A 23,890-nucleotide genomic window follows, 5' to 3' on the forward strand; every position below is an offset into this window, starting at 1 on the left:
ATGTTTGTTCCCAGCTTCCAGTGCCTCCTTTCTTGGCCACTGTATTTTCTCCAGTCATGGGACAGGAAGTGAAGCTGAACTGGCAATGGCCAAGAGGGAAGGCTGTGTGCATGATGTCAAAAGAGGATATTGACCCAGGAAGTAAAATTCTTTCTTTTTGGAAACTTGATCTTCTTCCATTTGAGGGAAGTTGAGTTCAGCATGTCATGCATCGTCCTATCTTCGGAGAGCTTTCCCCACACTGTCAGCCAACACACTCTTCCACCTTCATTCAGAGAAGGCCAGTTTTTAAAGGTTCTCGCTGTAAAACGTGGCCACTGTAAAGAGACCCATTTTGTAGAGCACCATCCTTCCCCTAGGAACCACAGTGTGGTTCTGTGGGCTACTGTCCCACTTAAATAGAAGGTGGCAGTTGGCTATCCTGTCCTAGTTTGCTGGCTGCTGAGTGACCGTGGTTTGTGCTCGCCAGAGGTGATCTGTCTAGGACAGAGTTTTGACTCCTGCTAGTCTGAAGTTACACTGTGAAGCTAAAATGCACAGATGGCCCAATGAGGACTAAATGAGATAATGGATGTGAAAGCTCTTTTAAACCCATAAAACAGGACACAAATGTCTGTAATTATTATGATGACAAACTCAAGGCCAGCAGTTTCCCTGTATCCCTCTAGGCTCCAGAAGATCACCCTCGTTACATCATTGGGGTTTGACATTGTTTTTATTTCAAGCCTGCTGTCCAACTGTGGGAGCCACTACCCCCTCCAGAAGATGTCTTCAGTGGCATAGTTTTCACACAAGCATCGGGTCTTTCCTAAGTGCCTGTATAAGTGGGGGGAGTCCTATGTGCATCTCAGATGAGCGCAGAGAAAAAGTCACGAGAAGAAGAAAATGTTGGAAGAAGAGTGTGAAAAGGGTAGGTCATTTTCAGTAACTGCAAAATCACAAGGCAGTGTGAAAAACTGTCTACTAAAAATCGACTAAAAATGACCTAAAGACAAGAGGATGCCCATTCTAACAGGGAGATGGGAAGTAACAGAGGAAAATGTACTTTGTCAAAGTTACTCTATCACTGTATCCTTACTAATCTAACAGTGTTATGAAAATGATTTTGCCTGACCCAGAAACCCAAGGAGAATGAGTTGGATGGTTCTAAACAAGATGGGTTTTAAGCAAATAGTCATGGGTCTGCTGATGCCTTCATTACAGTGTCTGAATGATTGTATTGGAAAGTCTGTCCAAGATATCCGGGTGGCTGTACTCATGTGAATACTGACCAGGTACCATCTGGCTCTGAGGCCAATCAAGGTGCTTTGAGTTTGACAAGAACTACACAGCTGAAATCCTCTTTAATTTCTTGAAGATGCTACATCAGCACCCGTTGGAAAGAGAAGAAAAGGAACTGACATCTCTTTCTAAACATACAACATTAATTTTCCTATTCAGTCTAAATTCAGCCAAAAATCTAAACAATCACTTAAAGCACTCCCACACTAAATGAAATTTCAAATCACAAATGAAAGAAGGAGTGTTCCTTGCAGCAGGAGCTGTCACCAGTCACAGCCTCGCTAATAAAATTCACCTCCACCTACAGAGGCTGCTGTCAAGAACTTCACCAGTTGATGCTTGTGAGTTACCCACAGGCCCCTTATCGCAATCTTCAGAGACAAAGAGAGGTGTCACCTTCGGTGCCCACCACCAAACCCACTGGCTGGAGAGTAACAGAATTTCCAATAGAGCCACCTGCCGAGGGCTGGGCAATGGTCGGCATTGGGCAGCAATTCCAAGCAGTGGGCCAGTCGCTGACAGCAGGACCCACTCAGCAATAGCCTCTGATGGGCCTCCACACAGCTAAATGGGCCAAAACTTGCCAGCAATTAAGAAATAATAGCATGGTGCCGGTGGCATTTGGCAGAATGGGGTTTTCTCTGGGACACCTGATGACTTGTTTTGTAGAGAATATGGCCTATAAGACGGGGCATGCTGTCACACATAACCCTGCAGGGAGTTATTTCTGTTCAGACAGGACACCTGGCCCCAGGTGCTGAGAAGCCTCCAGTCTCTAAGCTCCATTAAGAAGACAACTGGTACCATATCAAGTAGAACAAGATGCTACCTTCCCTCCTCCAAAGCTGTCTAGAGCTCAACCACAAGCCAAGTGAAGGAGTGCTGCCTTTGATTAGACCTTCAGTTCTGTTTCAGTGAGAGGAGATTACAACAGCAACACTGACTATCGTTTGAGCTCTTCTAACCAGGCCCCATTGGAACCTGCCACGCTGGGAACATTGCTTTAAGTATAAACTTTGGATAAACCACTACTTTTCCAAGTATAACTGGGGAGATTCCCATTCCGAATTTGGGGATAATGTCATGTTCTGCTTTCTTTACTCAGTTTGTATTATGTTCTTTCAAGTGCATTTGGCCACACAGAGAGAAATCCTACCAGTTTTCTGGCACACTCTCTACATCTTCCATGATCAGTCTCTAAGGACACAAAATCAGATTTTATCTTCACAGCTATCCTACCCCCTAAGTAGCAGGAAGAGGGTTAATTACAGAGTAGTTATTCAATAGATATTGACTGAATGACTGCAGGACATAGAAGTGCAAGTTGTTGGGACTTAGTTATGGACAGGATCTAAGAACATATCAATATTTTTGAACCAACGTGTTCAATAACTTCTTCCTGAATGAATGAAATACTATAAGAGGCAACAAAGGCACCTCCTCCTATTGACCCACCTCAAAAAATAAGTTGATGACCCTGAAGGAATGTCCTAGGGAGAAGGGACATTTTAACTATTGCATATCTTTGCCAGACCTCGGGGCATGTGTAGCTGTGTCCTTACATGAATATATGTGTGTGTCTATGGAGAGAGAGAAGATGCTAGGACCCGAGGTCTGAGGATGGCTCTAGCCCTGGAAGCTTACCACGTACCTTGTTATGATACTGCAGCATCTGAGTTATGATCCTGATTTTCGGGTGGTAGTTCTTTATGGAGATCACTCTGCAAAAGAGAAAGCCAGAACTGAGCATGCTCTGTGGAACCCACAGAGTAGGATGGAGGATTCGTCTCATTAGGTAACCTCGGTCAAGCCAGCAACCAGGGCCATCCAGGGGCTTGTGAATGTGTTCTCCTCACATTACCCCCTAGGACCATGACAAAGAAGTGTCAAGGTACCCACCGGTGTATGTATTAGACATTGCAAACATCAGAGTAGGTGGAGTAGTGAAGTACACTTGATAGAGGTAGGCTGGTGACCAGGACTCTAAGGCCAGACTTGCCTACAGAGCAAGTTCAAAGCTAGCCTGGGCTACATGAGAATCTGCCTTAAAAGCAAACACGAAGGGACTCCTGTGACACGTACGAGATAAGACTATGGACCTGAATGGACTGGAGATGGGAGCTTCTGATGCTTACAGACAGGTTCTGGAGGTCTGCAGCCCTCCACACCTCACGTAAAAACCTCTGTTCTGTGTCCAGTTAACAACCTAAGACAATGACGACAACTCAAACAGGCCACCTGAAAAGTGGCTCTGATTTTCACATTCCCTTTAGACATCCTCATAAAAGTGATATTTAAGCAGAACGCTTGGGGTATGATGGAGGATTCTGCCTTACACAGCACAACGATGACTTGACCACTGGTTCAAGTTAAACACCAGCACCTGCGCATACGGTTTATTGCCCTCCGTCCTTTACTGAGCCTGGATGACCCTACCCACCAAGCTTCCCTAGCATCCCCTCTCCTGTCAATCACACACTGCAAAGGGAAGAAGGAAGGAGCTCTTGAATGGAAACACCTGGCTTCCAGCTCAGCCATTGTGCTAATGAACTGGGTGACCCTGAGGAAATCCCCAGGCTCTCTGTTCCTGTCTTCTCATCTGGACACTGGGGGCAACCTCACCTGCTCTGTTTACTTCACAGGCTTGGTATGAGGAGCAAATGGGAGACCAGATGTTAAAATGCTTTGAAATCATTAAAGCCCTTCTCCACGTGTAAGTTATGGTTTTTGTCATCCCCCAACCCTGTCAGGGGTGACATTGTACATTTCCTTCTGTGACAAGGAAGGCTAAAGAATGGAATTCCAGAGAAAGGGCCACCTCCTAAGCCTCCTCAGGAATGCAAGCTCAATTATCACAGCCGCCCCCACAAACTTCCCACCCAGCTCAGCGCTTCCCTTTGCCACGTTTTCTGCAAAACTGGAGAGAAAGAATCAGACAGCAGCTTCATCTGAAGAAACTGCAACCAGAGAAGTGGGAAGATGGCTCCTTAGAAAGCCGCTCTCTGCACACATTCACCCAGAGCTTTGCACTGGAAGGACTTCCTCTCAGTTTCCAGAGAGTGTCATATTGGCCTCTGCTTATAACTCAGGGCATTTGTCAGCCTCTGTCGGCCTCTGAGAGCCTCTCAGCTCCAGCCAGCTTTCTGCATTAGTTCATTTCAAATGACTCTTTGACATTTTAATTTCAAAAACAGCAGATTGGTCACATTAATCTAAGGAGGAATATACAAATAAAAGAAAAGCTGAAGCCACATTTTAACCCTGACTTTCCCACTCCCTTTTGGATCTTTCTCCTGATCCTCCTTGGTGGGTGGCTTACGTACATTCCTGACAGCCCTCTGTGACCAGTGAGCTCTATACTTTAGCATCCCCCCACATTCTCCTGACACCTATGCGTGCTCACATTAACACTTCATCCTCAAAATTCAAGTAAAATATTTCAATTATGGGAAATGCCCATTTCAAAATTACCACAAGTTTCTATTTTTCACCACTGAGGAAAAATAAAAGTATATATGCCAGGAACTTCTATATGAGGTCAAAAACATAAGCTTCGTGCTCCTGGTTTCTTTGTGATAAGGAAAAAGATGGAATCTTGTCCCTAGAAGAGCTATATTTTTAGCACTTAAAATGGCAGGAAAAATTTTTGTCAAAGGGTAGAAATGCTGCTTAGTTCAGAAATGACAAGGGACACATTCTAAACTGAAGCTGACCTGTGCGGTCACTTTCCAGCGAAGCCTGTAAGGAGATGGGCTCAGGTGTGAAGCTAGTCCCCACTGCATCTTCTTTGCAGCCTGGCAAACCAAGTCTTACTAGAATGTGTGCACAAATTTCCTTAAAACACCAAATGGAGCCTACTGCCAAAGAAAAAGGACTGGAAAGAAAGACGATCATGCCAGATGGTTTCTTCCAGACATAAGGTCCAGATACTGACAGGAAGACTGGATCAACCTAAATGCACCACAGGAATTCTGTATGTACATGTAAGTGGAGAACACTAATTAAAATGAAAAGAAAATATTCACAAGCATTGTAAAGATCCAAAGGCAACTTCCCAACTCTCACTTTGGGGTAAATCCTTCAGTCCCAGGGAAGCAAGCTGCAATTAGCATTTGGGCTATATGTCTGGTCCAAATGATGCCTGGTCACTGTTAGGTGAGAGTTGTTGGGACTATAGCAGGAATGAAACATTTTCTTTAGTCCAGGCTCTCTCTAGAAGGTTCTCTTTATTATCTTCCCCTACCTCAAGTGACTACTCTGCAATTTTTACCAGAGAAAAGACAAAATCTAAAAGGATTGTAGCTAAGGAGAGCAAACTGTTCCGGTATTTTGGTCATTTTTCTACAGACAGGATACGATGACAAGTTTGTGAGAAGAACAATAGCTAAAGAAATCTTTTTCTGAAATGAGAAGAAATTAAGGTCTTTGAGTAGGGTTAAAATTATTCTTTGAGCCGGGCGGTGGTGGTGCACGCCTTTAATCCCAGCACTCGGGAGGCAGAGGCAGGCGGATCTCTGTGAGTTCGAGACCAGCCTGGTCTATAAGAGCTAGTTCCAGAACAGGCTCCAAAGCTACAGAGAAACCCTGTCTCGAAAAACCAAAAAAAAAAAAAAAAAAAAAAAAAATTATTCTTTGAGAGGCCTAGCCCGTGGGCAGATAAGGCATTAACTATTAGTGTTCTAGATTTGTTTTCTCTCCAGACCATGATCTATTTAAAACAACAAACAAACAAAACAAAACAAACATGAGGAGTGGGGACTTCAATCCATATAGAATTAAGACATAATCTATAATCAGCATCTCAGAGATCCACGCTAATATTAAAATCACTCATCTGAGGAAACTGAGACAAGTTAATTAACTAATCACTTTCAGAGCAACAATAACCTGACGCGGACAGTCTTGGGGGAAAGTACTAACTAGGGGTTTCTTGGCCTCAGCTATTGGCATTTTGGGTCAGAGAGTTTTCTAGATGGGAGTGTGCTATACTTTGTGGAAGGCTTGGCAGCATTCCTGGCTTCGACCCACCAGATTCCAGCACGACCACCTGCTTGCTGTTTCAGATGCAAAGATGTTGAAACATGTTGAAACATACCTCCTGTAGGTATTTTAAGACCCTTCCCAGTAAAGACATCTTAGGTCCAATTCCTTTCAGATAACATAATTTTTTAAAAAAAATGGAAATTTAAGATTTTATGTGTATGAGTCTCTGTGTGTAGGTGTAAGCCCATTTGAAGGCAGAAGTCAGCATTGAGTATTTTTACATGGGGACCACCTTGCCTTTTTAAAACAGGTCTCTCAGTGACTTGGAACTCACCGAGTTAGGTTAGGCAGCTTGGCTGGTGAATCCCAGGGACCTGTTACCTCTGACTACTAAGGATACAAAGTGTGCTGCTATGCCTCAGTTTCTAAAATTGGTTCTGAGGTTCAGACTCACGTCATTACATTGCACAGGAGGCAGGCACTTCACCAACTGAGCCATTTCCCCGAACCTATTATTCATTTTCTAGTTCTTTCCCTAGGAACCTGAACTCCACGAGCAGTTCTGAGCAGTGGACACTGCTCCAGCTCTGCCAACTCCATACAGGAGCCATTGCTGGCCGGTGATGAAGGGAGGATGGTCCACAGAGACAGTCCTGATGCCAGGAGTTACCTCATGATGTTGGAAGCATCTTCTGCATCCGGGTCAGCGCAGTACTTATTGGCAAGGATCAGGCACGCATCTGCTGACTCTATCTGAGAGATCAAAGGAAAAAATCATAACAAACACAAACATATAAACAGACACACGCAACCGCAGTCTCTCTGTGTCGATAGCATTTAGAGAACCTGGTATTTCGGAAGGAAAGGGGAAAAATTGTGAAAAAAATTATAGTTTTGTCAAAAGTGTAGGTTGCAGGTCAGGTCACTGACATAGGAGAAACACTCCAGTGTGCACCCGAGTGCTTCTGTACTTCATTCCCCTCGCTGCTTCCAGGCGTATTTGCCAAAGCCCTTACACTCACCTGACTGAGCTGCTTCCAGGCGTATTTGCCAAAGCCCTTACACTCACCTGACTGAGCTGCTTCCAGGCGTATTTGCCAAAGCCCTTACACTCACCTGACTGAGCTGCTCAATCTCATTCCCACTTCCTGTTTAAACTGTCTGTGCCATCATCTTAATTAATCAGGAATAGAAGATGGTGAGTTAAACCCCTTCTCTCAGGTTAGGACGTAGACTAGAACAGTTGCCGATTCAGCAAAGCAGACTGGGCCATCCAGGGCCCAGAGAGATGACTCGGGGATTAACAACACTTGTTGATTTTGCACAAGATTGATGTTCCATTCCCAGCACCCACATGGTAGCTCACACCATTGAAAACACCCAGGGCATCTGACTTCCTCTTCTCGTCTGTAGGCTTCAGTCAACAAGAAGTACACACACATACATGCAGGGAAAACACTCATACATATAAATTCAAAATAAGCAAATCTTTTTTTTAAAAAAAAAAAAAAACCCTTTATCAAACCTTAACGTATATTTTCATTACGTGGGTCCCAAGAAGAAACTGGAGCCTTAAAGAGACCACAGTTCTGTGCTGTTTACTGTTCATTACTACTCAGGTATTCAAAAGACAAATAATTTATATAAATGAAATGATTCTTTACAGATGGATCCAAAAGGCAACCTACTGACTTATCTTAATGTGAGCCAAAAGGAGGGTTGTTCCTTAGACAGACCGTGAGTTTGATGTGCTAATAATTGCTTGCATTTAAACTAGGCCTATGAACGAAAGCCATTTTCTCTGTCTTTATGACTTAGGTCATGTCTGGATAATATTAAGAGGAACTAGCCTACATAGGCATGAGAATTCACAAGCTGACCTGGGTCTGCAATTCTCCTGCTCAGAGTGCTGTACTTACTTACTCGACCGTTCCAGCATGGAACTGTTCAGCAAAAGGGCTGTAGTTCTGTCCCCAGCATGTCACGCACTGTCTCTGGATTTCTTTAATAATATGAAGAATTCATACAAATCCTTCTGGATTTTCTATGTTTGCCACTACAGCAATTACAGAACTGCTTGGTGACCACAGTTAGCATTTAGGCTTCCGCAGGTTCATACAATATCAGTGAACTGCCACTGGCACACCACTGGCACACAAATGCTGAGCACACTTACAACTAAACCTGTGTTAACTGAATTAGATCGCAAATGCCAGTTTACTATGTCCCTTTCTTTTCTAAAGCCTTGTTTGTACTTTATGAGAATATGCCAATTCAAAAGGGCCCATGAAGAATACAGTTAACTTATTACCCAATGGTGCAGAGTCTATTTTTTTTTTTTTTTTGGAAAAGGGGAGCACAAATGTTTTATAGCTTTGTGTAATTTTCTTTTCTAACATTTCTCTCAGATATAATTAATGGATTTGAAAGCTATGCTGAGTTCAATTAGGTGGAAATTAATCATCTTTGCTGTTACATTGTGCATGGCTTTTTAGCCATTCAACATTAATTTTTTATATTTATTTAGTATTAAAGAAAGTGGAGTATAGAAATCACCCACTGTTAAGTTGGGTGGACCAGAGTTTGGGATATACATGTTTAGGATTGTAAGAGTTTCTTGGTTAATTGTTCTCTTGATTAGCACAAAGTGTCCCTCTGTCTCTTCTGGTTAATTTTAGTTTCAAGTCTGGTTTGTGGGATAGTAGGATATTGATGCCTGCTTGCTTTCTGCACCCATCTGCTTGAGATGGATTTTCTATCCTGTCTCTTTAAAGAGGTGGTCATCTTTGAAGGTCAGACGAGTTTCATGTACACAACAGAAAGATGGCTTCTTTCTTAACTCATTCACATAATGTGTGTCCTTCGACTAAGGAAGAGGGCCCATGTTTTATATTTCAAGCTATTATTGAAAGGTGTGCATTATTGCTATCAATTTGTTATTCTCCTTGCTGTTTGTGATCTTAGCCCTATATTGTGTTTCAGTAGTTGTAGCTTCATTGTTTCTTTTCCTAGTTTCATGGACTTGTATATGCGTGTGTGCGTGCGTGCGTGTGTATGTCTGTGTGTGTGTGTGCGCGCACACATATGTGTGTGCACATTAAAATGAGAGGACAATTTGTAGGAATTGGGTCTCTCTTTCCACCAAGTAGTTCCTGGAGTTTAAACTCAGGTCAACAGGCTTTGCAATGAGTGCCTTTACCCACTGAACCATGGGGATGAGATAGCTCCAACTTAACATTGGGGTATTACTTTGGGAGTGGTTGATTTAGAAAAAAAAGAAAAGTAAGTTCTATATTAGGACAAACCTAAGTGTGGAATACTTAGAGATGGTCTAGTGTGAGTAAGCAGAGCAAGGTCCTGGGCCCAACGAAAGAGTGTACTGGAGTTAGTAACATCTGAGTTACCTTGTTAATGGTTTAGAAGATGGCTCTTGGCTACCCTGAGAATCATGGCCCCAACGCTCACGAAAGAATAAAGACATTTATTTATCCTTACCTTGACTCTGGCAAGATCGTGGGGATTGAGGACAGAACCCTGATAAAATTCCACCTGAGTAAAATGTCGTTTGAACAGGGCCTCAAGCTCAAGGTTAGGGGAGATGCTGCGTAGACAGAAAAGAAACAGCCGTTAAAACAACATAGTGGAGATCCCAGACTCTGCGGCTCCCTTGATTTTAATTTCTACATAAAGACCTGAACAAAGGCCCTAACCTTCAGAGAAACCCCCTTCCCTGCAACAAATAAGAGACTTATATTTAAGAGAAGTAAACTCCACTGAAAATCAAAACCAGAAATCTCTGGCCTTACAAAAGTTGGAGCCTATATGGTAAAGTATCTTCCTCTTTGTTACCACTAGAAACATCACAGCTATGACGTCAGTGTGATTGGTCATTATTTATGTCAACTTGACTGGGCCACTTGGAAGGCCCAGATTAAGGTGATTTCCAGGTATGTTTATGAGGGTTCTTTTGCCACAAGATTCATCTGTGAATCTGTGAATTTTGGAAAGTAGACCTTCTTCCACATGAGTGGATACCAACCAAGCAAAGACTTAAAAGGAAAGGGCAGAGGAAGACCATAGCTGCCCCTTGTCCCCTGCATGCCTATATGCACTATGACATCTTATCCCTTCCACTCTTCTCTGTGGACCAAGGTTTCACATTATTGGCTCCCTTTGTTTCAGGCCTTCGAGCTTTAGACTGAGTCATAACACTAGTGGGGTTTTCAATTTGGAGAAGGAAGATTATGGGACTTCCCAGCCTCCAGAATTGAGTGAGCTAATGTCTTAACAAGAGTCTTTCTCTATGTAAGATGTGTATATCTGTAAGTCAACTGCATAACCCAATCAGGTTTCCTTTCACAATAATAGCTGACATTTATTGAATACTTCCTGCATGCCTAACTGGGCTCTGTACACTTCACATGGATTGATTCATTTCATTCTTACAACAGTCCAAGGAGACAAGAGTATCTCCTTGCTTGTCCATAGACATGGAAGCTGAGGCACAGGGAAGCACTATGCTCAGTCAGTCACTGGTTAAGTCAGGATTCAGATTAAAGATGTACTTGGCACTAAGTCTATGGATTAAATGAAAATCCATTTACACAGCCTCGGGTATCAGGTGAAACAACAGTGTTAATATGCCTAATACACTATGTGATATAGTTAATAACTATCAACTGGATGGGATCGAGAGTCACCTAGGAGACCAACCTCAGAGCATTTATGTGGAAGATCGTCTAGACTGGGTTAAGTGAGGGGGAAAGATTCATTCTGAACATGCAGCACCATCTTTTAGGCTGGGGTCCATACTAAACACAAAAGGAGAAAACAGACCAAGCACCCGCAACCATGGCTCATCTGCAAGCAGATGCGATGTGACCAGCTGCCTCACGCTCTCACTGCCATGCTTCCCGTGGAAACCTTGCTTTCTCTGAGTTACTTTTGTCAGGCGTTTTGTCCCAGTGAAAAGTAACTCTGTCACCCTGCTTCTTCTCTTGTCTCATTTGGTCCCTCTGCTGCAGCAGTAAAGTATCCACATAATCCCATCAGTTATCTCACTCCCGCACTGCAGATGCCCTGACTGCACAGGGCCACACTGATGAAGGGATGAGAATGGTGACTTGGATCCTAGTGAACTTCCCTGTTCAGTCTTTCAGAAAGAAACTCAGATATGGTCCCAGACTACCTCACTGGAGTCGGCTTTCAACCCTGGCCAAGGGTCTTGCTTCACCTCCAAGGGTTCTAAATCAAAGTCCAATTCTTATGGAAAACTACCTCTTACCTAAGGAGCCAGCAGGGGTCATGGCTTATTCAACCTCATCTCAATTCTCAACCACCTCCATCACTACCACACCTGTGGGTCCTCAGAGGGAAGCACTTGGCTGGGCAGAGGCTCTAGTGACAGCAATGGGTTCTTACTTGTGAAGAAAGACAATCTCCACGTTGACATCATCCCGGTCCTTGTGCAGAAAGTCCTTCAGGAAGTTAGAGACGCTCTCCAGAGTGATGTGGCCACAGACTACAATGTGCCTGCATAGGAGAGGCCAGTTAGTTCCAGCCAGACCCAGAGACACGGCCCCACTTCCTGATCCCTGACAAGGCAGGCAGAGTGAGGCAGCTGCAAGCAGATTATCTCCACCCTCACTCAGCCCCTGTTAACCCAGCGCCCATACCAGAGGGGCGTGAGGCAAAGCTCAGTTGCTCAGAGGCTCCTGGACAGGAAAAGCATATGGCTGCTCACCTGAGGCTGCACAAAATCCTATTAAAAGCCCAGCGACTTGGCCAAGTGGTTTTATGCATTTAACAATAAGTGACATTATGCTTGTGCTTAAATGCTACATTATCAAGTCCCTTGCAGATTCCTATCTCTCCCTTTCTGCCCACAAAGCGTCCTCCTGGGAGATTTACCGCCGCAGTCTTGGTTTATGACATACAGCTTATCAGGTAATGAGATAACAAATCTTGCTGAAACGATGATTTTGTGTGTAAGAAAGCAGACTTTTATCAGGGTGGCTAATGTGCGGCTTGACACGTTATAGGCTCAGCTGGCCATAAGCAGTAAAAAGGAAATTTTGCATTTTTCTACCATAACTTCTCTAACAATGGAGGCATGCAACACTTTACAGTAAGTGAGCATTACTCAGGGCTAAATGGAGATGAGACACCCATGGAATGGGCGATCAGGCTGCCTGTTGTGGCTTCCTCCCCAGACGGCCACTACCTCAGAGTGCTGAAGACTTCCCCAGAGCCTAACTAATTCACCTGGAGACCCCTGCACTGGGTGGAAGCTGGGGAGACATAAATGCGGAAATGCTGGCTTTGTTCTAGGGAAGCTCTGACCTCTGTTTCTAGAAACAGCAGCTCATCCCCAGGACATAAGACCCTTTTCCAGAACATTAAGACCTGCGGCCTCTCCAACAACTTTCCTTCCTGAAGCAATGCAGCCTTAATGTCAGACTATCCTGGGCTCAGTTACATTGGCTTCACAGAGCTCAGTCCCAAGACCATGACCTGAGAATTGGCCCCAAGACCAAAAGTGGCTCGGCTGTGAAACTACAAGCACCAGCTTCTAGCAAACACACTGTAGTAAGTAACAACTCACACCATTCTACCCTTCAGGCCGACAAGAGCAGAGGGTAGATCTCTAATGTGGTTTAAGACTGGGCCAGGGGGTGAACATGCAATAAGGCAATTTCCCCAGAAAACCTCAGAATGCCCAAGTCCTTTACCCTTTATAATTGCTCTGTTCACATTGTAGCTCGGCAGAAAGCTCATTGGCTGGAGGCGGTAATGATGGTTTATGCAATGTCCCATTAGACGTCATTACAAGAGTCTGCCCTTTCGTGGCAATTTGGTGCTCGACTAAGTATGTGAGAATAATGCAGTAAACTCACTGGGGAAGGGATAATGGTGCAGAACAAAGAGTAAATCAATAATATGCACGATGCAGTTAATAATATTTCCATTATGGACTGTTATTGTTATGGTGGTGCGCTTAGCCTGATCAGGGAAGCCATGGTCATCAAGGCAAAAGAAAAGTGATGGGGGAGGGGTACATCAGAAGAGACATTGTAACATGATCATATGGCCCTCTCAACAGCATCTACTGGGTTGTGGGGGTCACTTAGCTACTCACCCAAATTTTATGCCCAAAGCCTTGTATCACTGACCCCTTCTGACTATTAGGCTGTAAAACACACTGTATATCTGAATCCACGAAATTAACCGACTATTTGGAATTTTACATTTTTTTCTTATTTTAAAATGTTTCTTGTCATATAAGCATATTTATGGACAAAGCACAAGTAGGTATGCATATTCTGAATGAGTTTTATGATTCTGAATTGGCAAGCATGTCTAGAAAGTGACCAAGAAAGAAGAATTCCCTCCTGACCTGAACTGCACACTAATGACGGAGGTGTTACCGGGTGTGTTCTGTGCACTCTAACATCCTGCACAAAGACACTAGGATGAAGAAAGCACCAACAGAAATCCAACTAGTAGGTATCTCTATAGTTGAAGCTATGTCTTGGATAAAAGAGCAGGCCAGTAAGCAAGAACCCCAGAAACAGTGGCTGGAGAGATGGCTCAGCAGCTGGAGCACTGGCTGCTCTTCCAAATGTCCTGAGTTCAATTCCCAGCAACCACATGGTGGCTCACAACTATCTGCAATGAGATCTGGCACCTTCTTCTGGCCTGCAGGTGTACATGCAGACGGAACACTGTATACATAATAAATAAATAAAATGTAGAAAGAACCCCAGTAACCTGTTTTGATGCCAGGGAGAGAATATCTCCGACAAGCTACTTATTCCAGTCCATACAAGGAGAAGCTGAAAAGTAAGTCCCACCCAGCCAGCCTCTGCATTAGATATCACAAATTTCAGAGTTCTACACTGGCATATCCCTGGTTATGATTCACAGCCAGACTCAAATGACTCAAATGGTGGCTTGAGACAGCTGAACATTCAGCCTTCCTGTTCTGTACACAAAGAATGGAGTGAACATCTGACAGCCCCCCACTACTGCTGCTCTGAAATCACTCATCCTAAGAGAGATATGTGCGAAGTGGAATAGGGGTAGATGAGGACTTTCCCACCCCCAACACATCTCGCTCAAATCAAAGGTTCAGCCAGCTGATTTATGCAGCCTCAGAAAGAGTCAGGGTTCTATTATTTGAAAGTGTGGCGGGTACATATAAAATATATTCCAATGCAATCAATATTATCCCTTAAGCCTTTAATTAGCTTTCACTTCTCTTAAGAAGTAGACAAATGCTGGCAGGAGAGAGGAAGGGGGTAAAAAGATCGACTTTTTTTTTTCATTTGGTGCTGCTGTCCAATATCATGCTAGACAATTGAAAATATATATCTTTTAGCTACAGCATGATTTCTGGGGTGGAGAACAGTCCTTATCAAAAAAGGAAGAAAAAAATCTTCCTTCAACGTAATTGGTATTTTTGCTCAGAAAAAAAAGGGGGAGGGTTGTCAGGGGGAAGGAGATTGATTGAAAGCAGATTGCCTTTTTGCCCAGGGAGAGTTATTAGGTACATTATCATGGCAACCTTGAAGAAGCCATATTGTTCCAATCTGCCCTGTATCTGATTTGAAGATTTACAGCCTCCCTGTTTTGTGCCAATAATCGTTTCCCTCCATTTTGTTTTCCATACAATGGAAGTTATCAGGGAGCCCACATATTAAAAATGTTTGAATGTCGTCAGAATTGATAGATGGCGAGATGTTGCCTCTCCAGCCCTGTATCAGCACTGGAAGATGCGCTCTGGTGTCCCATGTTTGAGGAAGCCTCTGATGCCATACAGGAGCACGAGAAAAGGACGGCAAGTGGGGAAAACACTTGAAAATCCTCAGGCAGTAGTTTGGGGGAGGATATTGTTTCAGAAAGAAAAAAACCTGCAACATTTATTCTCCTATCTATCCAAAATATGATTGGGAATATTCTATAATTGAGAGCAGAGTACAGGCTCTTGGAGGCAGTGAATATTCACGGGGCACGACTGACGAAGGTTAAAAGAGCCCTGTCCAAAATGACCTCTTCTGGCTTCCACAACACCTACAGACCTGTTGGGTGAGATTCATGCTGTGATGTCAGACACAAGTTAATTAAATAGTCTCAGATGGCTCTCACCAATGTTTCATTTGAGGAGCAACCATTCAAGCGTTACAGGCACTGTAAAGAGCGCTTGATTCATAAGGTTGTCTCCAAGATTTACCGAGAGAGATAATACAAGGATGTGAACCTTCATGGAGCAGTCAGAATTAAAAATGGTAGCAACTGGGAGGCATCTTTACATCAGTGCATAGTACTATGTGGTCATATAATTCCATCTAATCCTCAATTCATGTTCTTACCACCAGCATCTCTTTAGACAGCCCCTCTAAAGCTGTTCCTCTGAGATGCATCTCTGATGTCCACAGGAAGTAAAAGGAACTGACCCAGGATGCAGTCCAGGTGGGAGACTGCAGGGCTCAGAGAGATGAAGCGGATGGGTGGAGATTTGTACCTCTCAGCTTCTGCTTTCTCAAGACAGGCAGGATTCGTTATTGCGCGGTAGAGAAGATATTTTAGGAGTTCTCAGAGGTTCTGAGAGTTATGTCATGGTAACAGGATGGACTGAGATGAACTTAACACATCACAGTTTCTCAGCATCTCTAGACTAGGCTAAACCTGATCAGTTGACCCAGAGGGGTCAAAGAAACAAAAACTAAATAACACAGAAAGTACCAACAGCATTGTCCACAGGCTCTAAACCAAACTTCCACGTTAGTCATGGAGTCTGACTAGCTAAGGGGCCGCGGAAGTAATGTCAATATCTGTACCAGAGCTTGCTCTCCTGTGAAGCTGAGGACTCTCTCACCAGTCCAGGACTCTGGGGGATAACAAAGAGATGGCCCAGTTACAGCAGAGCTACTTAAGTGGGCCACACTGGGAGGTATCTAAAGCCATTCTTATCTGTGGCTCCGGATATAGACTCTGTGAGTCCAGTGCCAATCTTCATGCCTGGATTCAATGTGGCCTGGCCACTCAGGCTGTGAAGACAGACAACAGACCTAAATCAGTGACCACTTCCATTCCAGTCTGATGAGATTGGGGGTGGGACAAAGGTTGATTGAGTGTGATAAACAGATAACTTCTGAGACAAAGGGAACATAAACAGAAGCAAATATAAGCTTAGACGGAAGACCCATCTCAGATGGACAAGGAAATATCTTAACTATTAACACACTGGTGCCAAATGGAACTTGGTGGAAGGAAGTAATTTATCCAGCAGTGATGCCGAGTAAGGGCTCCAAGCAGCAGGTTACTTAGGGATGGGTAGCACAGGTAGGATGTGGAACAGCTGAGGCATCTCGAGGTTGAGCATGATTTCATAATAAAAGACCACTGTATGGCTACAGTGAACTCTCTCAGGATAGCTGGGATATTACCACTCATTTATGCTACAGGCTCATCATCTCCAAATATTTATGACTGTACTCCTCCTACCACCAGGCTCGTCCACCTCTAGAATATGGTTGCAGACGTTCTGCCCAGTCACTCTATTTCTGTTGTTATGGTGGGACAGGAAGGCCACTGTTTCTGAGTGAGTGCCAAGCTGTTTCAGAAGTCAATTCCATGCCTGTGTTTTAGGGTCGTCTTATGGCAGCAGGCTTAAAAGGAGGACAGGGTTTTTCAAGGTTTTGCATGATGAGGCACCAGAGAGTAACTGAGCGAGTTCAAGTCTATGAGAAAAAAATCTACACTTTCCACATATACCAAGTAGTATTTCTGAGAGTCAACAGCCTTTGAAACAGTCTATATCTCAACATGACAGGCTGTTGGCAATAGACCCCCATTCACATTTCCAGGTATATGTTAGGCAGTGCATGCTTAGTCCAATGCCCACAATCATTTGACAAGGAATCAGGTTCAGTCATTTGTGCAAGGTATTTACCAAAGGCAGAATACACCCCTCTATTTGATGCCTTCTAAGAAGCAGCAGCATCAAATGCTGTGGAGAGGTCCTTGGCTGGGGACCAACAGACTTGGGAGCAGGACTGTGTGACCTGGAGCCAATCACTATAAAAGAGAAGGCAGCCTGGCCTCCCCCACCAGACCCTCATGAATCCCTATGTGAGGGGAGGGTACTAGCTCCCTGCCTATTCTCTCGTTCTTGTCGTTTTATCTTGTCTAGACGGTTGCAATTGCTTACTGGTTGATTTCCCTGTTTACTCTCTCCACCTCCCCCAGTCTCCCAAAAGCTGAAGAGCAAAGACTGATGCAAATCTGACCACAATCAGGTCTTCCAAGGTCGGGGGGGTCTTAGAGCTCCCCTTAACAGGGCCTCGCACCAGGAAGATAGTGTAAAATACATGGCTCTGGGCTGTTTATTTTTAAAGATACTATATCCATTTTTACTGGAACAAGTATAAAGAACTTAAAAAACCCATAGCTATCCTGTCACAATAAATCATACAGAGTAAATTGAAAATCCTATACGGCTTTTTCTGAATACATTGCACTCACTTTGTCAAAGAGGCAGATGAAATGTGGCATGTATTGATCTAGATGTCTCTGTGAAACTATAATATTTATATCAAATACATATGCTAGACTCTCCTCTGTCTTTTTGCTGAGCCTTCTAATCATGCCTCGCTCATCCCACCTCTCCCCAGCACCTCCCACCATTAGTAGCCCCTGACGTGAGGTGATTGGATTTTAAGCAGGGCTTGGCAAAAAGAATGGGTAGCATTTTATCACACAAGAAACAGGGCAGTTGGAGACCCAGCAAGCAGCCACACAGTGGTCAGTACCCAAGGATTCTGTTTGTCCTTCTGGGTTGAACTTGAACTTTCCAGGGTGTATATCTTCATGACTCTCATGCGAGCTGGACTTCATCTGCTACGTCATCCAGCCATGTTGTTTGGCTGCTTAGGCCCTGATTTGAGTGGTGCCTGCACTTTAACTCTCCCCTTCTAGCGCATGACCCCATTTTAAACATGAATTAAATCCATCTCCAACTTTTCTTATTGTTCCTTTACTGATACGCTGTTCCCAAGTGACTGTCTTCACTTTGGGGAAAGATTGTCACCAACCATCAAAGCAAACTGACTCCAGCCTGCGGTCTTTATCTTTCCGTCCTATCCCAGGGTCTAGTTCAGCATGCATTTGTTTTCAAATCTAGTTGTTGGAAAAAGTATGCTTGACTCGGACATTAGGCCAAAGCAAACACAGTCAACATAAAACAGCAAAATGTCAAAATGGCTGTCCAATTCAGATATTCCAGAAGGCTGGATTCTTCTTTCAGGTGGGTAAGGGGGCAAAAATTGGAAAGAAAACAACACAGTAATTATCAAGCCAACAATCCCAAAGCCTGACTATAACCATTTCCTATTGAAAGAAAGGGGGGAGAAAAGGAAGAAAGAAAGAGGAAAGGGGGTGGGTATCCCAAGAAGGCTTAGGCTAAAATGTTCTACTCTTGGCCATTCTACTACTTTGCTAATGAGAAAGGAAGGAAATGTGATCTGCCTCCTGGTGAGAAAGAGAAGAGAGCAACTGTCTTATGCAGCTGTCAACAGGAGTATTACAGAAAAGGCAGTCTGCTTTGCTGTTTCCCTAAATGAAGCAGACAGTGGAGCAAACAATTCCGAACAGCTCAGCAAAGGCACTTTCCTGAAGCAGAGCCCCAAGGTCAGGGAGCAGAGCATTGGATGACCCAGCAGAGGAGACTGGGAGCTGCTTCCCAGAACGTTCCACACAAAACTGATGCATTTTGTTGTTTATAGCTGAGAACTAAGCCAGCCTAGAGGATCGACCATTCCAAACCATGAGATCTGCATAATCAGACAGTCACAAGGCCAGAGTCAGGCGACAGGGAGAATGACGACATCTCTGCTGCAGCTTGTAGCCTGCATGGAGTATCAGTCCGAGACTTGATAGATCCGGAGAACCTCAACGTAGGCTAGTTCTGCCTAGCAAACATGTATCATTCCTTCCGTCAGCAACAGCTCACTACTAATTACAGCTGGTTTTGTTATCTCTAATCAAGTTTCCACAACCAAGGGAGTCTAATTGCTGTTCAAGTTAACCTTAAGAGTTGAATGAACCATGCTGATGGCAAAATCCAGTGATAAATAACCATGCATTTCTGCCTTCTGGATGACACAGCCCCATCTCTGGCTGCTTTCTGTCCTTCCTGGGAGGTTGCCCTTCAGTTTTTCCTGGATTATATAAGGCACTCAGGTACTCCAATGGTTAAAAAATTACCTATCAGCAAAACTCCATTCTGCTGCTTACAGTCAGAGAACCCCAAGGGACAGATGCGTTGACCCGTGTTGAAACTCTCATTTAATTTTCACAAGTATCCACTGTTCAAGTATTACCACACCACCACCACTTTGTTATATCTTTTCTCCTTTCATTCCTTTCAGAGAGGAGAGTCTGTGTGCACGTGTTCATGTGGGTGCCTGTGCCCGTGGCAGTCAGAGACTAGCATCAAGTGTCTTCCTCAACCACTCCCTCTTATTTTCTGAGACAAGGTCTCCCTTTCACTGAAGTTGGAGCTCAGAGGTTTGGTTCGGCCAGATGGCTAGTGAATTCCTAGCATCCACCCACCTCAGACTCCCCAACTCTGGGAGTCCTCTGTCTGAATTTTAAAATATAGGTTCTAAGGATCCAACTCAGGACTTCATGCTTGCATAGCAAACATGCTCCCAACTGAGCCATCGTCTCCAGCCCCAGGCAGCCTTATTAAGTAACTTCACAAGTGTGAGGCTATCACAAATTACACCTTATCAGCTCTCTGCACTCATTCACCTTGGATTCAGAGACCCTTTGCCATTTGAAATAAAGCAGGTTACCTTTGACCTGCCTTCCTCCATCTCAGACAGCTTCCTGTCCTGAATGGCATTTTCCCCTTTAGATCAAAGAAGCTTTACCTGCCTCTACCTGCTGCTGCACCTGGACAAACACAGAGCAAGAGGGGAGAAGACCGATCCAGAGAGAGAGGCTAGCCTTACCCTTTGGGAATGGAAGTGGAGTAGAGAGAGAATAAATCCAAACATATAAACAGTGTATGTGTTTTTCTTTGCAAAGGGTTTTGATATGCAAGGTGTGCCCCCACCTCTCTTCCTAACACTCATGGGAAATCATGCATCCTATTCCGTCATCACATGCTGCAGGCCGGGACTGACTTTGTCACCTTGATAATTAACCTGATACATCCTCCCCTTATCTCCCACTACACCCAAAAGCTCAGCCTCAACCAGCCATTCTCAACACACATACTAACGGTCCCCAAAATGAGCTGGTTCCACTTGGAATTTTTCTACATGACTGGAGCCAAAGGCTACCTGTAAAACCAGTCAGCTCAGTTTCAGGTGGGCAGTAAACAAGTCACATGGGTTTTCTCACACTTAAACAAAGGAGCTGTGTTAGGTGGTCTCGCCCAGCTGCAGGCTGATGAGGTGCCTTGAGGTAGGCTGGTCTAAGCTGGTATGCTCAGTAGGTGCACATACTGAATGCATTTCTATCCAGGCTGTTTTCCACTTATCATGGGTTTATCAGGATGCAACACCATCTGAAGTTGGCGAGCATCTGTGCTGGCATCAGCCTCATTGAACGCCAGTATCTACAACTCCTGGGGGACCTGGGAGGAGCCACAGACTCCAAAGACTGCTGAGGCATGATACGTCCAAGCAGAATACTTGTGCATCCTAGGAAGAAGCAGATTTCCCGGTTCCGGGTCCCCCGCCCCAATCTCTCTGCAACCCCCTTTTCCAGGGTTCCTTTTAGAACTGTAAGATTTTAGGCACACTGGTTTTCTGCTGTTACCTCTACCCTAAACAGCCCCAGTGAGTACATTCAACAATCCGAGTTATCACATGCTTTAGAAAAACTCTCTGTAACGGGCTCCTGCCTTCATGATTATTTCACACCTTCATGATTTTATTGTACAAAATTCCTGCCAAAAGAGCATCTCAAAGGGATGATGTCCCTGCACAGTCAAGCTCCCACTCAGCTGCCACTGGCTTCTTGGGTAGTTCTGACTGTACAAAGTCTCATATACTGTCCAGGAGAATAGCAATCACATTCTCCCCCTCATTCTGTTCACCACAGAGCCCAGCACAGTTCCTGGCTCAGAGTAGCATTTCAATAATTGTTGAGCCAATGTGTTGGAATGGGTGTTTTCCTAAATCTGTTTTATATGCAAGCTGGCATGACCCTTTGGCATCAGTGACAAGCACCATAACCCTTAGAATGGTATACATGTGTCTCCGATCTGCCTCCACTTCTCCTCACTGATGGCACAGAGGAGGGAGAGAAGATGACTTTTACTGAGAACTGGTACTCAAATTCAGAGCAAGTCTCCACGGTTGTGGGGAAGGGAGGAAGCTATTGCCATGCAATATCAGTACTGTCTCAGTCCTGACAGCAACAGAATCAGATTTCCACAACTTTCACGCTGCATTGGGTTCTATAATATTTTAATACAAAGAGACACTGGGCTTGGCCAGTTAGAAAGTTTGTTGTTTTACTTTCAGGGCATAGTGACAGCGGTGGTGGAATGAACTCCAAATCTATGAGGAACTGCTTGCCACAGCTCTGGAAAGACTTCTATCAGAATGACTGGCATGGCAGGAAGACAGAAAATAGGGTGCAACTTAGTCTCGGATGCTTACATTCGCTCCTGGGATTTTCAATCTACCCAGCAAGGACTCATTCCATCAAACATGATGCTGAGCAGAAAGAATCTTTGGGTATTATAATTAGAAAAGTCATAATCAGGATTCCTTTGTAAATGGAAGCAAGAATATTTGAAAGCAAAAGTCTAGGCTTGAATACGGCTTTTTTTTTCCTTTCTTTCTTCTGTTTTTTTCCCTGGTACTCAGTTCATCTCCCACCTACATTTCTATTCTTGTTTGGAGAACAATAGGTGGAACATTTTGCTAAGTGTGTAGAAGGGAAAAAAGACAGCAGGGAAGGGGGGCAGGGGGAAGCCTTCACCCCATCAGCATTACCAGATTGACTGACTATGAAGTCAAGTCTCTTCTCGGGAGACATTCAAGTTTGAAAGGGACTGAAGATGTGGCTTAGAGGAATCCAAAGCAGATGCCAAGGAAGAAGCATCACATCCACACCCACCAAGACCCCTGCCATTGGAAGGACTCCCTGGCACACTACATCATGTGAGCTATCTAACGATAAATGCTTTGGATCTGCCTCTCGGTACCCAATTTCAGAAGTCACCAGGGGTCATTTTCCCCAAGTATGAGGGCACTCTCATGTCTTTTTCTTTTTCCTCCATTCCCCAAAAAAGTTTAATGCTAATCAAAGCAGAATGCTTAATCAGTTCAAGATGGTCTGTCAACTTGAATTATCTATTTGTCTTCCTATTTACTGTATCTGTCTGTCTGCAATTCTTTGTATCTTCGTGAAAATCAGTTATTAGGGCCCATGTTTCCTTCTGACTAGAATCGCTACCAGATGAACCTTCCCGGTGATATGTTGATGATTTGCTAATTTATGGTTTTTAAAATCCAGGAATCCTAAGATATTGCTGGGGAGTCACGTGGGCTACGAGAGGAGAGTGCTCAATGGCTTTCTTGACAAGGGATCAAAGATTGTGTAAAATACAAGACTTCAGTCCCATTTCAACCTGAGCGATGTCTGAGATAGGGAAATAGTAAATGACATCTTATAGGAAACATCCCTCCTAAGAACAGTCCGCCCCTCGCAGCCCTGCGAGAAGCGAGAGTAAGCTGCACCCGAGATCCAAGTAAACAGGAAAGGAAAGCAGTCCTGTGGCATCAGGCCGTCTTAACACCACATGAATCAATCCAAATCGCACTCCTGCACACTGCAGGCCAGGCCTGAGAGAGGCCATAGCACTGCAGGAAGATTCTCCGGGAACTGAGACAGGTTTTAAAAAGTTTTCAGGCTGTACTATCCAACCATTAAGGTGACGAGATAGCATGGAGCTCAAGAGAGAGTGACAGGGCTGTGGTGCCGCCGGAGGGTTTAATGGGTGTGCTGGAATGTGTCTGTCTGGGATGCCAGGCTCAGCGAGCAGGCACTCAATAAACACATCTGAAACAAGCAAACACAAAGACACGTGGTGACTCTCTTTCGGACAAGGGAAGACCACAGAGGGGGTAAACTAAATGAATCTTTCTAAATGAAGACCCATATTCTCGACTTTTCAGTGCCCGGTTCATTGAAGTATGACCTGAAACCATTGTGGGTAAAATCTGGAGGTAGAGAGAAGGTAGAGAGGGATCCCATGTTGATCCAAATAGTGCATAGGCAGAAGGAAGCACAAAGCAGGGTCTCAGGAAGGGGAAAACACCTGAGGAAGAAGAGCCTGGACATAGCTAAACTAAGACCCAATCATAAGAAACCAGGAGATGCATACAGCCATGAGTCTCTTGGGCAGACAGCAGTGACCAGGCGAGTTGGAGACTGAGAAGGAGATACAGTTATTCTCTGCATCCTTGGAGCATTGGGTCCAGATGAGGGTAGAAAAGATGGTCCCAGGTGCACTTGGTCTTGTTAAATAAATTCACTGTTCTCTCCTGGAAACCATGAATGGTCGGTCACAAGACCTCAAGACGGTCCAACTTATTGA

General features: G+C 44.3%; 1 protein-coding gene across 1 annotated transcript in view; it reads right to left on the reverse strand.

The window, feature by feature from the left end:
- The window catches only part of Kcnma1 (potassium calcium-activated channel subfamily M alpha 1), a 719,714-nt gene that overhangs the window by 193,533 nt on the left and 502,291 nt on the right, over positions 1-23,890 (reverse strand). Inside the window, 4 exon segments of the mRNA XM_042054118.1 lie at positions 2,933-3,002; positions 6,935-7,017; positions 9,760-9,865; positions 11,686-11,796. Of these exon segments, the coding sequence (XP_041910052.1) occupies positions 2,933-3,002; positions 6,935-7,017; positions 9,760-9,865; positions 11,686-11,796 (370 nt within the window).

This window comes from Arvicola amphibius, chromosome 13 (genome assembly GCF_903992535.2).
Source record: "Arvicola amphibius chromosome 13, mArvAmp1.2, whole genome shotgun sequence".
In the NCBI taxonomy this organism is placed as follows: domain Eukaryota; kingdom Metazoa; phylum Chordata; class Mammalia; order Rodentia; family Cricetidae; genus Arvicola; species Arvicola amphibius.